This window comes from Labeo rohita, chromosome 8, assembly GCF_022985175.1.
Source record: "Labeo rohita strain BAU-BD-2019 chromosome 8, IGBB_LRoh.1.0, whole genome shotgun sequence".
NCBI lineage: Eukaryota > Metazoa > Chordata > Actinopteri > Cypriniformes > Cyprinidae > Labeo > Labeo rohita.
In genome coordinates, this window is record NC_066876.1 from 9,378,736 (window position 1) to 9,393,753 (window position 15,018).

The 15,018-nt window shown below is 33.9% G+C and overlaps 1 protein-coding gene across 1 annotated transcript in view; it reads left to right on the top strand.

Annotated features, from left to right (window-relative positions):
* slc12a5b (solute carrier family 12 member 5b) overlaps positions 1-15,018 on the top strand; it is a 75,008-nt gene that overhangs the window by 37,987 nt on the left and 22,003 nt on the right. The window contains exons 2-13 of the mRNA XM_051118158.1: positions 1,634-1,734; positions 1,825-1,956; positions 2,176-2,322; positions 6,682-6,736; positions 7,045-7,175; positions 8,825-9,072; positions 9,166-9,377; positions 10,689-10,856; positions 11,696-11,794; positions 12,036-12,093; positions 13,577-13,751; positions 13,838-13,956. Of these exons, the coding sequence (XP_050974115.1) occupies positions 1,634-1,734; positions 1,825-1,956; positions 2,176-2,322; positions 6,682-6,736; positions 7,045-7,175; positions 8,825-9,072; positions 9,166-9,377; positions 10,689-10,856; positions 11,696-11,794; positions 12,036-12,093; positions 13,577-13,751; positions 13,838-13,956 (1,645 nt within the window). The remainder of the gene's footprint in view (positions 1-1,633; positions 1,735-1,824; positions 1,957-2,175; positions 2,323-6,681; positions 6,737-7,044; positions 7,176-8,824; positions 9,073-9,165; positions 9,378-10,688; positions 10,857-11,695; positions 11,795-12,035; positions 12,094-13,576; positions 13,752-13,837; positions 13,957-15,018) is intronic.

Here is a 15,018-nt window from a genome sequence, read left to right on the forward strand (position 1 = left end):
GGCTGAAAGCGGTAGTGTAAAAATAGGCTCAGAACCGGGTTGTTGCTATGGAAGAGTATGTAGAAATCCTGGAATTCCTCACCCACACACACTGATACACAAGGAGTGCACCATGTTGATGCACTGCTTTCTCTACAGTTGTATTTATCCACCCCTTTCTGTTCTTTTCTAATAGATAGACAGAAAAAGTGTAACAACTTGGTATAATTGTACTGTATGCAACACTTTGCAGATTGTGATAAGATGATCTGCAAATACTGTGAGATGAAGCTCTCTAAAACAGACCATTTTGAACCAATCATGCTTGTAATGTAAATCTGATGATACGGTTACAAAATCACTCTTAAGTATTACAAGTTAATGCAATGACGTTGATCTTACACGTAAGCAAATCCAGTGGGACCAATGTCTGACGAACTGCAAATTGATTATTGTTTTTATTTGATGTTGATTTTGATCAATTTAATGCATAATGTAACTGTATATTAATAATATTTTTTATGTAATTTTAAAACCTAACAGGCTTTTTGTGAGACATTTTACATCTATCTGTCTATCTATCTATCTATCTGATGTACAGTAGTTCAAAAGTTTGGATTATGTAAGATGTTTTTTAATTTTATGTTTTTTAATTGTGTGCTCTGTTATGCTTATCAAGGCAACACAGCTACAGTAAAAACAGCAGTACTGTTTTATTTTTTTTTATTGTAATATTTTCACAATTTAAAATAACTGTTTTCTGTTTTAATATATTCTAAAATATAATTTATTTCTGTGATCAAAGCTGAATTTTCAGCATCATTACTCCAGTCTTCAGTGTCATATGATCCTTCAGAAATCATTCTGATATGCTGCTTTGCTGCTCAAGAAACATTTCTTATTTTTATCAAATTTGAAAACTTTTTTTTTTATTTTATTTATTTTATTTTATTTTATTTTATTGGAAAGTTTGATAATTTTTTCATGATTTTTTGATGAATACAAAAGTCAGAAGCATAGCGTTTGTTTGAAACAAATCTTTTGTAATTTTATTAATATTTTACTCTTACTTTTGACTAATTGAATGCATCCTTGCTGAACAAAAGTTTTTTTTTTTTTTAAACAAAATCTTACTAACCCCAAACTTTTGAACAGTAGTAGCTTAAAGGAATAGATCACCCAAAAATTGAAAATTTAGTCATTACTTACTCACCTTCATGTTGTGTTAAACCCGTAAGACCTTTGTTCATCTTCAGGTAACAAACTAAGATATTTTTTATAAAATCTGAGAGCTTTCTGACCCTGCATAGACAGCAATCCAACTGACAAGGCTGTTCAAGGCTCAAAAATGTAGTAAGGACATCGATAAAATAGCCCATGTGACATCAGTGGTTCAACCGTAATGTTATAAAGCGCCGAGGATACTTTTTGTGCACAAAGAATACAAAAATAATGATTTTTTTCGAAGATGAACAAAAGTCTTATGGGTTTGGAACAACATGATGGTGAGTAATTAATAACAGAATTTTTATTTTTGGGATGAACTACCCCTTTAAATATTTTTAAGAATCCTAAAGGTCACAATTTACACCCTTTGTAAATATTTTCTAGCTCATACTCTAATTAACAATGTTTAATTCATGTATGTTCACAGGAGATGCGACATCCAAGGAGAGCAGCCCCTTTATCAACAGCAGTACCAGTGACGTAGAGAAAAGCCAGCAGTATGATGGGAAAAACATGGCTCTGTTTGAGGTAGTCCAGCATTTTTAATCATTTTAAAAATCAGTTTCAGATGAATGTGTTGTAGGTTTACAAGTTTGTTTGTATGTGTGTGTTGTGTAGGAGGAGATGGACACCAGTCCAATGGTGTCTTCTCTGCTGAGCAGCCTCGCCAACTACTCCAACCTGACGCAGGGCAGCAAAGAACACGAGGAGGCAGAAAACAATGAAGAGGCGCGCAAGAAAACCGTGCAGGTGACAGAAACTCTTCTATTATCTTTACATACTGCCAAATCACTACTGACCTTTCTTTCAAGAACTTCAGTCTTCTCTATATTGATGGATGGTGGCTAATGATTAACTGGGTGGATGCTGATTAACAAGCAGCTAAAATGGTCTTTTAATGATGTTGTATATTGAGCATCATGTTTCATGGTGTCCTGATCATTGATTGGCTGGTTGGTTGATTGACAGGCTCCACGTATGGGCACCATTATGGGCGTTTACCTGCCATGTCTGCAAAACATCCTAGGGGTGATCCTGTTTCTCAGGATGACCTGGTTGGTGGGCGTTGGAGGCGTCCTGGGAACCTTCACCATCGTCTTCATGTGTTGCTCCACGGTCAGTTTTAAATGCACTTACACAGACCCTACAGGAGGCATTTTTGGGGGGGCCTGGTATATCGGTGGGTGGGACACACAACACTCCACAAATAGCCACACTATCCTTTAGATTTGTATGTACTTTACTCTGGCAGAATGGCCTTTTCAGGCCTGGAAAGCAGAATTCTTTATTACCATTATGCAGTGAGAGCCCTAGAGACTCCCTCTCCAGAGCTTTGGGTTTTCTTTTACCCCTCTGCACCTTCAACTGGATGGAGATTGCTTACATTTATGCAATCACTTTGTTGTAAGTCACTTTGGTGAGTTAGTTTGCGAGCGTGCCAGGAGTTTCTGCCAAGAACATAAATGTAAATGCTTACATGAGGTGTTTGATTTCAGAGCTGTCAGTTTAGCGCATGTCGCCCCTGCTGCTGGGATTTCTTGTGACGTGCGTAGGGCCCTGTGAAATCCGATTTATTTTTTTCTTCACATATGTTTTTTTTTTTATGTTCCATTTTTAGTTCTTCTGGAGTCAGTTTTAATAATTGATTAAATGTTAATCAGAAAGCATGTCTACATAATTAATCATGAAACTCATACTTAGTCCCACAATACAAAAAAAAAAATCTTGTTTGTAGGGCACATTAAATCTGTTTTATTTTTTCCCAAATTCTGTTTTATTTTTCCCAAATTCTGTGTTCTCCCTTTTAATTTGTATTAATTACATTTTAATGGTTTAATTTTAAAAATGAAAAATCATGTCTAATCAACTGAATTAAAGAGCAGGTCATATGTCATTTTAAAGTGTCCTAATTTTTTGTTGGAGTCTCCTATGACAAGTTTGAATGATTCTAAGGTCAGAAAATATTGTAATTTTCTCAGAACATACATTTATACATAGTCATTTACAGTGTTGGGCACGTTACTTTAAAAAAAAGTAATTAGTTATAGTTACTAGTTACTTCTCACAAATAGTAACTGAGTTACATCATTATAAAAGTAACTAATTATCAGGAAAGTAACCATTGTGTTACTTTTTTTGAAAAAAAGGTTCAAATATGTCAAACTTGGATGCCACCAATATTAAATATGGTAACTGAATAAAACGTTGTACACTAATCTACACTATTTTAATGTGAAAGACTCCAGGGGCTAAAAATCACATTATTGGGGTTGCCTTAACCCGCGAACATGAAACACATGTAAAATCAAGTAAACAGGGTGTCATGTCGAAGTCATGTCGAAATTTTTTTCTCTGATGAAGTAATCCGTATGATGCCAATGCGAGCTCCAGTTTTTACCGTCTAAACTCATCTCTAATGTAATCACGCCCATGAGCAGCTCCGCTTTTCAAATTTTAAGCATCCACATGAGACACGTGGACATGTAGGTAAACATCCACATCACCTCCGTTAACAAATGTGAACATTTAAAGCAACATCGACCAGAACAGGATGATATTTGCAGAGCTGATTTTGGCATGGTAAGAAAGGTGTTTTTTACACTACCACTGAGAAATTTTAACCAAAGCATGTTATAGACTTCTCATTAAGATCCTGAAGAATCATATCACCTGTTGGAAAATAGGCATCCGATGACCCCTTTAAAAAATATAACAATTCGTTATGGCGGCTCTGAGTTGACTCTTTCTTTGAGAGCACTTTGAGAACTTTTTTAAATAACAACTTTGCTGCTGTTTACATTAAAGGATGGCTAACTGCAAAAAAAGATATTTGTTTGAAAACCCATATGGCCTGCTTTTTAAATACCAGTCTTTTTGCAGTTTAATATTTACAGACACTAATCCATAGTGATTTCATTAAGCGTGCAGCCCTATTTTTAATTTTTTCATCTAGAATTAGCCAAATTCCAAGACATTCCGTGTCTTGACTGGATTTTGTGATTCTGTTCACGTTGTCGACCTCACATCACGAAAACTATAGGGCACTACGTGCCTGTTTGCATGCAATCTGTGGGTGCTCATGTCACATATTAGTGAATATTTGCTGCAGTGTTTTGTTTCAGAGGGAGTTTGAGCAGTATTATGTAAGTGAATGTGCAATGCGGTCCCACTCTGAGCTTTTTCCCCTCCTGTCATATCTGTTTTAATATTGTTTGATATAAAAAAGCTGAAAGCTGTCCCTTCAGATTGTACCACCATAAATCCCCTGTCATGCCCTTCTGACCCTGCCAAACCCCAGGAAATACACACGCACACTCACAGAATAATTCTGCAGAACCACACTCACTAGTCAAAAGGTTTGTTTTGGTCCTGGATACTCTGGCAATATAAGAATCATTACAAATAAATACAATTCTAGCTTCCTATTTTAGAATTTGAATACATCATATATCATACAATTTACATGACTGTATAAGCCTTAAGTATACTACCATTAAAAAAGATTTCTCTATTGCTGTTAAAACTCGCAATTCTGACTTTTTTTCTTAGAATAAACTCGCAATTGCAAGTTATAAAGTCAAAACTGCAAGATATAAACTAGTAATTCAGACTTTTTTTCTCAGAATTGCTTGATATAAACTTGAAATTTTAAGTTATAAAGTCAGAATTGAGAAATATATACTGGCAATTTAGACTTTTTTCTTGGAATTGCTTGATATAAACTTGACATTTTAAATTATAAAGTCAGAATTGCGAGATATACACTTGCAATTGCAAGTTATAAAGTAAGAACTGTGTGATATAAAAATGCAATTGCAAGTTATAAAGTCAGAATTGCGAGATATAAACTGGCAATTTAGACTTTTTTCTTGGAATTGCTTGATATAAACTTTAAATTTTAAGTTATAAAGTCAGAATTGCGAGATATAAACTGCAATTTAGACTTTTTTCTCGGAATTGCTTGATATAAACTTACATTTGCGAGAAATAATGTCAGAATTGTCAGGAAAAAAGTCGTAAGTGTTTATCTCTTAATTGCAAGTTATAAAGTCTAATTTTGAGGGGAAAATGATTAACTGGGTGGATTTAACTCATTATTGTGAGAGATATAAACTCAGAATTATGAGAAAAAAGTCAGAATTCCGTGCCTGTGCCTATTGGTTGAGACATTGTTAACATGCATTGTATGGGTGGAGCTTTTTTATGTAAATTGCCTGAAATTGTTTGTGTCAGTTTAATTATGTACCTAAAGATATTTTTCCCAAATATTATCACTGTATGTGACACGTATTTTGAGTATTTTGAGTATTTTGAGTCGTGAGGCCGAATGAACCATTTGTGGGGAAACAAGATATGTGACCCTGGACGACAAAACCAGTCGTAAGTCGCTGGGATATATTTGTAGCAGTAGCCAAAGATACATTGTATGGGTCAAAATTACACATTTTTTTTTTAATGCCAAAAAAACATTAGGAAATTAAGTAAAGATCATATTCCTTGAAGATATTTAGTAAAATTCCTACTGTAAATATATTAAAAGGTAATTTTTGATTAGTAATATGCTAAGAACTTTATTTGGACAACTTTAAAGGCAAATTTTCTCAATATTTTGATTTTTTTGCACCCCTCAGATTCCAGATATTCAAATTGTTGTATCTCGGCCAAATATTGTCCTATCCTAACAAACTTGCTTTCAGATTGTGCACAAATCTCAATTTCGAAAAATTGACCCTTATGACTGGTTTTGTGGTCCAGGGTCACATATAGTTTTGTATTTTATGCTGTTTCTTCCTTTTTATTTTCTTTGTTAAAGGGGCATCAGATGCCCATTTTCCACAAGTTGATATGATACTTTAGGCTCTTAATGATAAGTCTATAATGTACTTTGGTTAAAATTTCTCAGTGGTACTGTAAAAAACACCCTTTTTACCTTGTTAAAATCAGCCCTTTTTAGAGCGAGCTGTTCTGTTGCATGTTCCTTTAAATGTTAATAAGCTCTGCTCACCCCGCCCCTCTCTTCTGTGGGGTGACGAGCCGTAATGTTTACTTTACCCGTGTTTAAACTTGCTAACTAGCACATTATTAAGAAAGGTGAACATCTTGGATGACAAGGGGGTGAGTACATTATATGTGAATCTTTTTTTTGGAAGTGGACTTCTCCTTTAAGTATTGCCAAAATATTTAATCCACAACCAAAAAAAATTACACAATAATGGTACAATATAATTACAGAATTCATGTCTTTATGCAGGGCCATGACTTCAAGTCAAGGGCCTGCCCCCATTTTCTCAAGACCAGTGAGTCAGCTATACGGCTGTAAAACCCCCTCAACCGCACAATGTCTTAATATACTCAAGGTTTCTTTTCTTATAAATACATTTTTCTTTCACGAGTCGCTGGAGGACTTAGTGGGGGCCTCTTGTCTCCGTCACTCACTGTCCCCTCTGTATTGATCTTTATTTATTCTATTTTCAGACTATGCTGACTGCTATCTCAATGAGTGCTATTGCCACCAATGGAGTTGTGCCAGGTGAGCAGAATTCAGCATGTTTGTGTTTATGTGCAGACGCCCAGAGGACGGCTGTCCTGTTGTTCTTCATGGGCAGTTAGCTACAGTGCACAGTACAGCTCCCAACTGTGCTGAGATCAGCTCTGCACTCATAACTGTGTGGATGCATGTCGGTCTCTGTGTTTATTTGAAATAACAGTAGCTTGTAGATATGCCTCTTGTCAAGATGACATTTCAGGAATAGAAAATATGATGACGGTGTGAAATGCTCTTCTATTTAACTCTTAAGATGTATATGCCTAATGGTGAATTTGTTTGTGTACTTACAGCTGGAGGTTCATACTACATGATCTCTCGTTCACTGGGGCCAGAGTTCGGTGGGGCCGTTGGTATATGTTTCTATCTGGGCACCACTTTCGCAGGAGCCATGTACATCCTGGGCTGCATTGAAATCCTGCTGGTACATTTTCATTGCTTTTTGCTTAATCTGACATTCACTAAACTAAAAAAAAATGAACCTTATTGTAAAGTGTTACCATGTTTTTAATACATTTTTTAATTTATACTCTTATACATTAATTTTAAACAAAATTAAAGGGATAGTTCACCCTAAAATGTAACTCACCTCATGTTGTTCCAAACCTCTTTGAATTTCTTTTTTTTTTCTTGTTGTTGAATACAAAAAGAAGATATTTTGAATCTGCAAAATGTTAATTATTTTACCAAAATAAGAGGGATTATACAAAATGCATGTTATTTTTTATTTAGTGCTGACCTGAAAAAGATATTTCACATAAAAGACATTTACATATAGTCCACAAGAGAAAATAATAGTTATTAGAATTAATAAATATAACCCTGTTCACATACACTTGATTCTTAATACTGTGTTACTTGAATTATCCACAGCTTTTAAGTTATATTTTTGGGCTTTTGTTACTTTATTATTCAGATAGGACAGTGGAGACATGATAGGAAAGTATTAGGTGGAGAGAGGGGAGCGGGATCGGCAAATGACCCCAAGGCGGGAATTGAACTTGGGTCGCCGTGAGCGCAATTGCGCTATATATGTTGGCGCACAAACCACAAGGCTTTTTTTGTTTAGTGATAGTTGTTCATGAGTCCATTGTTTGTCCTGAATAGTTAAACTGCCTGCTGTTCTTCAGAAAAATCCTTCAGATCCCGGGGATGAAAACTTTTGAACAGAATGAAGAAGTTTAGGGTCTGATGCTCCAGAAGGAAAAACGATGCATTAAGAGCCAGGGGTGTACTTTTGACCAGAATGCAGATGTGTACATTTTTCTTATTTTGTCTAAATATAATTTTTTTTTTTTTATTTAATACTACCCTTAGAAGCTACAGAAGATATGTACATGTTTCCCAGAAGGCAAAATAAGTTAAATTTGCCCTGATCTTCAAATTCCAAAAGTTTTCATCCCCCAGCTCTTAATGCTAGGTGAGTGTTTGAACCTTCTGTAATACTTGCAAATGCGTCCCTTAGTTGTCCTCAGTGTGAAAAGATGGATCTCAAAATCATACAGTCATTGTTGGAAAGGGCTCAAATACACACACATAAAAAAAAAAAAAAAAAAGAATTTGTGGGACCCAAACTATTTTTCTGAAGAACAGCAGGTAGTTTAAATGTTCAGGACAAACAAGGGACTCATGAACAACTGTCACTAAACGAACAAACACAGCTGTGGATCATTCAGGTAACAACACAGTATTAAGAATCAAGTGTATATAAACTTTTGAACAGGGTAATTTCAATAAATTCAACTATTATTTTCTCTTGTGTACTATATGTAAATGTATTTTATGTGAAATATCTTATTCAGGTCAGTACTAAATAAAAAATAACATGCATTTTGTATCATCCCTCTTATTTTGGTAAAATGATTAACATTTTGCAGATTCTGCAAGGTGTATGTAAACTTTCGACCTCAACTGTATTGTTACCAACCTTCTTCAAAATGTCGTCTTCTGTGTTCAGTAGAAATTCATGCAGGTTTGGAACAAATTAAGGGCTAGTAAATAATATCAAATTTTTTTGATAAACTATCCCTTATTCACTATTTCATTTCATTTCTTTCTCTTGATTATTTCTAGATTTACATTGTGCCAGCAGCTGCCATATTCAAGATGGAGGGTCTGGAGGGAGCAGAGGCCGAGGCAGCGCTGTTGAATAACATGCGTGTGTACGGTACCATCGTGCTCTCCTTCATGGCTTTAGTTGTCTTTGTCGGCGTGAAGTATGTCAACAAGTTGGCCCTTGTGTTCCTCGCCTGCGTCATTCTCTCCATTCTTGCCGTCTACGCTGGGGTCATCAAGACTTCTTTTGACCCACCTGACTTTCCGTAAGTAGAATTTCTTTGTGTACAGAATGTTTCTTTAGGGTACACATTACATTTCAGGACCGACTGCAATCATACTGACCTTCTTCTGCGTAGGGTGTGTGTGCTCGGGAACCGAACTCTTGTATCAAAGGGATTTGACATATGTGCCAAGACCATAGAGCGGGGCAATGCCACAGTCACCACCAAGCTTTGGAGAGCCTTCTGTGACTCTGAGTTCCTGAACGCCACCTGCGATGAGTACTTCACCAATAACAACGTCAGTCAGATCCAGGGAATCCCTGGAGTCACCAGTGGCATCCTGGCAGGTTAGAAAACCCCAACACTCACTTTGATATTTTAAAGGATTAGTTCACTTTCAGAATAAACATTTCCTGATCATTTACTCACCCCCATCCATGGCATCCAGGATGTTCATGTCTGTCTTTCTTCAGTCAAAAAGATTTTTTTTTTAGGAAAACATTCCAGGATTTCAATGCAGCTTCTAAGGGCTCTACATGATCCCAGCTGAAATATAAGGATCTTAACAAGCAAAACGATCAGTCGAATTTATACTTTTTAACCACAAATGCTCATTGTGCACTAGCGTGACTTCAAGCATTATGTAATCACACACACAGGTAGAAGTACCGACCCAGTGTTTACAAAGCAAATGTGCAAAGAAAGTCAAATATACTTTACAAAAAAGGTAAAACAACGTCGGACGATTTCAATATTGGAGGAGAAAATGAGATGGAGTTATACACCCTATCCTTCCTATTTGAACTGAAGTACACAGACGGAGAACTAACCACACAAGACTTTTCAACTTGTTTAAGTAATGCGTGAAGACATGCATGGACATCGCAGAGCTAGTGCAAGACATGCATTTGTGGTTACGAAGTATGTACTTTTTTATTTTTTTTAGAAAATGGCCGATCGCTTTGCTAGATAAGACCTTTATTCCTTGTCTGGGATCGTGTAGAGCCCTTTGAAGCTGCACTGAAACTACAGTTTGGACCTTCAACCCATTTATCCCCATTGAAGTCCACTATATGGAGAAAAACCCTGGAATGTTTTCCTCAAAAAGCTTCATTTCTTTTCAACTGAAAAAAGAAAGATATGAACATCTCGGATGACATGGGGGAATAAATTATCAAGATGTTTTTATTCTGGAGGTAACCTATTCCTTCAATATGCATCACCATAATTTATTTTAAATAAAACTTTAATACTTTTCTTTTTAAAATGAGTACTGTTTTTTTCTTTTTTACTTTCTATTCAATAAAGAATCCTAAAATAAACATATCACAGTTTCCACTAAAATGTAAAGCTGCACAACAGTTTTTAACACTGATAATGATAATAATTTTTTATTGAGCAGCAAATCAGCATATTAGAATGATTTTTGAAGGATCATGTGGCACTGAAGACTGGAGTGATGATGCTTTGCATCACAGGAATAAATTACATTTAAAATAAAATTACTTTGTAAATAAAAAGCACAATAAAAACAGTTCTTGTAAAAAAAAAAAAAAAAAAAAAAAAGATTAAGTGTATATTTCATGGAATTCAGTTTTAAATTACATTTTTAAACAAATCTTCTTTATTTATTTATTTATTTATTTTGTTCTTTACAGAAAACCTCTTCAGCACTTTTATGGAGAAAAATGCAATGTTAGAGAAGCGAGGTCTATCAGCAGTACTCGACCCTGAGGCCACACCAACCAACACTAACCGATATGTCCTGGCCGATATCACCAGCTTCTTCACCCTGCTGGTTGGCATCTACTTCCCCTCTGTCACAGGTCAGTACAACACTTACTAGGGGAATTTATTTACATATAAGCAAAAGCCATCTGACATGTTTTTTTTTAAAATGAGCATTTCCTTCTGGCTACTTTGTGTAGGTTTCTATGTAAGTACTGGTACTTCTGATTGGGCTGAGGCTGGAATTTAGCGAGTCTGAAGTAAAAGTATTTAATGGATGTATACTATGTGCCAGGAGCATTCACTCAGTATCATTATCATCATTATCGAGATGGCTTTTAGCTGGTTTTGCATCTGAACTCTTCATATATGTCTTGTTTACGATTTGGTCTTTATTATGTTTATTATGACCATTTTTTACATTTATAGTCACGTTAATTTGAATCTTGCTTATGATTTTGTCTTTTCAAATTCAGTAAAAGATCTTTTTTTGTTCTCTTAATATCTCATAATATAAGTTCTCATAATGTCCCTTCAGTCCAGGCAGAACCTGAGCCACAAATACCAGTGTTTCTAGGTAGAATATGTGACCCTGGACCACAAAACTATTCATAATGGTCAATTTTTGAAACTTGTTAAGATAGGACTATATTTGGCTGAGATACAACAAATTGAAAATCTGGAATCTGAGGGTGCAAAAAATCAAAATATTGAGAAAATCGCCATAAAGTTGTCCAAATGAAGTTATTAGCAATGCATATTACTAATCAAAAGTTTTGATATATTTACGGTTTATCTTCATGAAACATGATCTTGCATGTCTGGCATAAAAGAAAAATCGATAATTTTGACCCATACAATGTATTTTGGGCTATTGCTACAAATATACCCATGCTACTTAAGGCTGGTTCACATATATTGTGTGTGTGTGTCACAGGTATCATGGCTGGTTCGAACCGTTCTGGTGACCTGCAGGATGCTCAGAAGTCGATTCCTATTGGTACCATCCTGGCTATCACAACCACCTCTATCATCTGTATCCTTTATTCTGAAGGCAATAAACTGCTCCAGCTTTGCATAAATAAATGACCCATGACTTTCACACAATGCAGAACTGCATATCTTGAAATGTACAGAATACAGTGTAATTGGATATTCAGGAAATGACAGTGATAAAATCATAAGACGTGATGTTTCCATCTGTGGGAAAACAGCTGAAGTGGGGTGAATGCCTTTTTGCTGTTTTGTGTCGTTCTCCTAAATTTTTGCTCTTGCAGACATGTCCTCTGTTGTTCTGTTTGGAGCCTGTGTGGACGGAGTCGTTTTGAGGGACAAGTGAGTGTAGCTCCACTTTTGATTCACTTTGGATTCAGTGTAGCATCAAATTTAATTTGAAACTTAAATGGGTACTTTGCAATTTAATCTAATAATTAACAAAAAAATTTAAATGTATATACTAATATAGTATTTATTAATATTTTGAATTACATTTTATTTTTACATTTTCAGGTTTCACTTTAATTTATGTTAAATTTTTATATTTAGTTTTTTGTTTTTGCCATTTTTATTAGTTTTTGTATAAATATTTGTAATTATCTTTGTAATTTTTTATTTTTATTTTTAGTAATTTAAAAATTTAAACTTAAACTTTATTTTATTTCAGTTAATGTCAAAGGACCATTTCTAATTTTCTTTTAAGGTTTCATCTGATATTTTATTTTATTTCAGCCTTAATTCAATTAAACAAAAATGCTTTTAATACTATTAGCAATAAAAACAGTTCTAGGCACAAAGATTTCAGTTTTCATTTTGATTTTAGTTGAAGTTAAGTGATTTTTAATATTTAACCTTAAATAAGCTTGATTTTATTTCAGTTAATTGCCAAGGGAACATTTCTAATTTTTTTTTTAAGTTTTAATCTATATCTATATTTCTATCTTGTTAAAGCTTTTTCAGTTAACGAAAATTAATTTTAATACTATTAGTTAACAAAAAAGAAAAACACTTTTTAAAACACATAGATTCAGTTTTCATTTTAATTTCAGTCATTTTGTTATATGCTTTTGTCAGTTTTATTTGTTTTAAATATTTCTATTTAGCCTTAATTTATTTTGTATTTAAATTTAAGTTTTAGTAATTTTAGTATTTAAACTTACACTTTTTTTAATTTCATTTAATTGCCAAGGCCATATTTCTATTTGTCTTTTATTTTATTTTACTTAGTTTAATTTTATTTAATTTTATTTTATTGTATTTTATTTTATTTTTCGTAATTTTAGTATTTACACAAAGTTGTTTTTATTTCATTATATTTCTAAAAGTTTTCATCTAATATTTTATTTTATTTTTTTTATTTATTTCATTTTAATTTAAACTTTTTTATTTCATTTAGTAGCCAAAGCCATATTTCTAATTGTCTTCTAATTGTTTAAGTTTCATTTATTTTATTTTATTTTTCAGTGGTTTTAGTAATTTTGGTATTTAAACAATTTTTTTTATTTCATTATATTTCTAAACGTTTTCATCTAATAGTTTATTTTATTTCATTTGTATTATTTTATTTTAATTTAAACTTTTTTTTCATTTAATTTAATAGCCAAGGCCATATTTCTAATTGTCTTCTAATTGCTTAAGGTTCATTTATTTTATTTTATTTTATTTTGGTTTTAGTAATTTTAGAATTTACTTTATTTAATTGCCAAGGCCATATTTCTAATTGCCTATGTTTTATTTTATTTATTTATTTATTTAAATTAAGAAAAAATGATTATGATGCTCTTGCAATATAAACTACAACAACACTGTTTTAAACACACAGATTTGGGGAAGGTGTCAACGGTAACTTGGTTATTGGCACCCTGGCATGGCCCTCGCCCTGGGTCATTGTGTTTGGCTCCTTCTTCTCCACCTGTGGGGCAGGGCTTCAGAGTTTAACAGGAGCACCCCGCCTCCTTCAGGCCATCGCCCGAGACGGCATCATTCCTTTCCTCAGGGTACATCTCTACATTTGCCCTCTGAGTATCTCTCTGCTAATGCTTTGATACTTAATCATACTAAGTGTTACTCCTGCATTTGACAGGTGTTTGGTCATGGCAAAGCCAACGGTGAGCCTACATGGGCTCTCCTCCTGACGGCCTGCATCTGTGAGAGTGGCATCCTCATCGCCTCCCTGGATGCAGTCGCACCCATTCTGTCCATGTAAGCAACACTACCCAAAAATACACAGCGCACCACATTCTTTATGATTCCCAGAGAAACAACAGCAATAAACTGTCTTACTATTGCTGTAATAAAACTTCTTCACTCAGCTGAGTAGGCGTTTTTTCAAAACTCTGTTCTTCAATAATTCCTAAACTTATTTACAGGTATATAGCACAATAAAATATCACTCATTCAGCACTTTGCATTCTCTTACACTACTTTCCCCCTTATAACCTTTGTAGATATGCATTACAAAGGTACCGCTGATAAGAGGATGGACTTTGTCATGCTTTGGGGGGTTTTCTCCCCACTTTTCTCTAGATTTCATTTGTCCTTTTTCCCACTAACCAGCAAAAAAGGAGTATTTAAATATTCAACACCTGTGATATGACAGACATAAATTATCACTAATGCACCCCATTGGTTTTTAAAGCCAAGGTAGTTAAATGGAGATCACTTGTGTGTAGTCAAGAGGCTTTAATTAACAGGTTAACGTCTGGCATGAGTCAGTTAGTTTCTGCTGGTAGATGGCATAACTATAAAATTGAGCTGCAAAAAGCATCATAATTCACTGATGGTCTTTCTAAAGCGTTTTTCAGACTATCCTCAAGTATGCTTTCTTTAATTACTGTATATTATTATTTTTACAATATTACAATATTATTTAAAAACTATTCTATTATCTCTAGTGGTACGCAGAGGAATCATTCAATTTCATGTAAATTAATGTAAAAACACAATACATTTAAACTTTATGTGAGTAAAGTTTACTTATTTATTTATTTTTCCATTTAAGTACAATACATTTTTGTACAGTACATTTTTTAGGTACAACATACTTTAATTGAATCATAATTAATTTTTTTCTTTACCTGTTTGTAAGCACTGTGCAGTGTTAATTTTAAGCTACTGTATTTCAATGTTGGTCATTATAGTGGTACTTGGAGAGACAAATATTTTGGTTTAAAATAGTTGGTATAAAAAGTTTGAGAACCACTGTTATACTGTATTATATTATAATTAATTAAAAATATTGTTTTAAAATTATGCTTTTAAAAT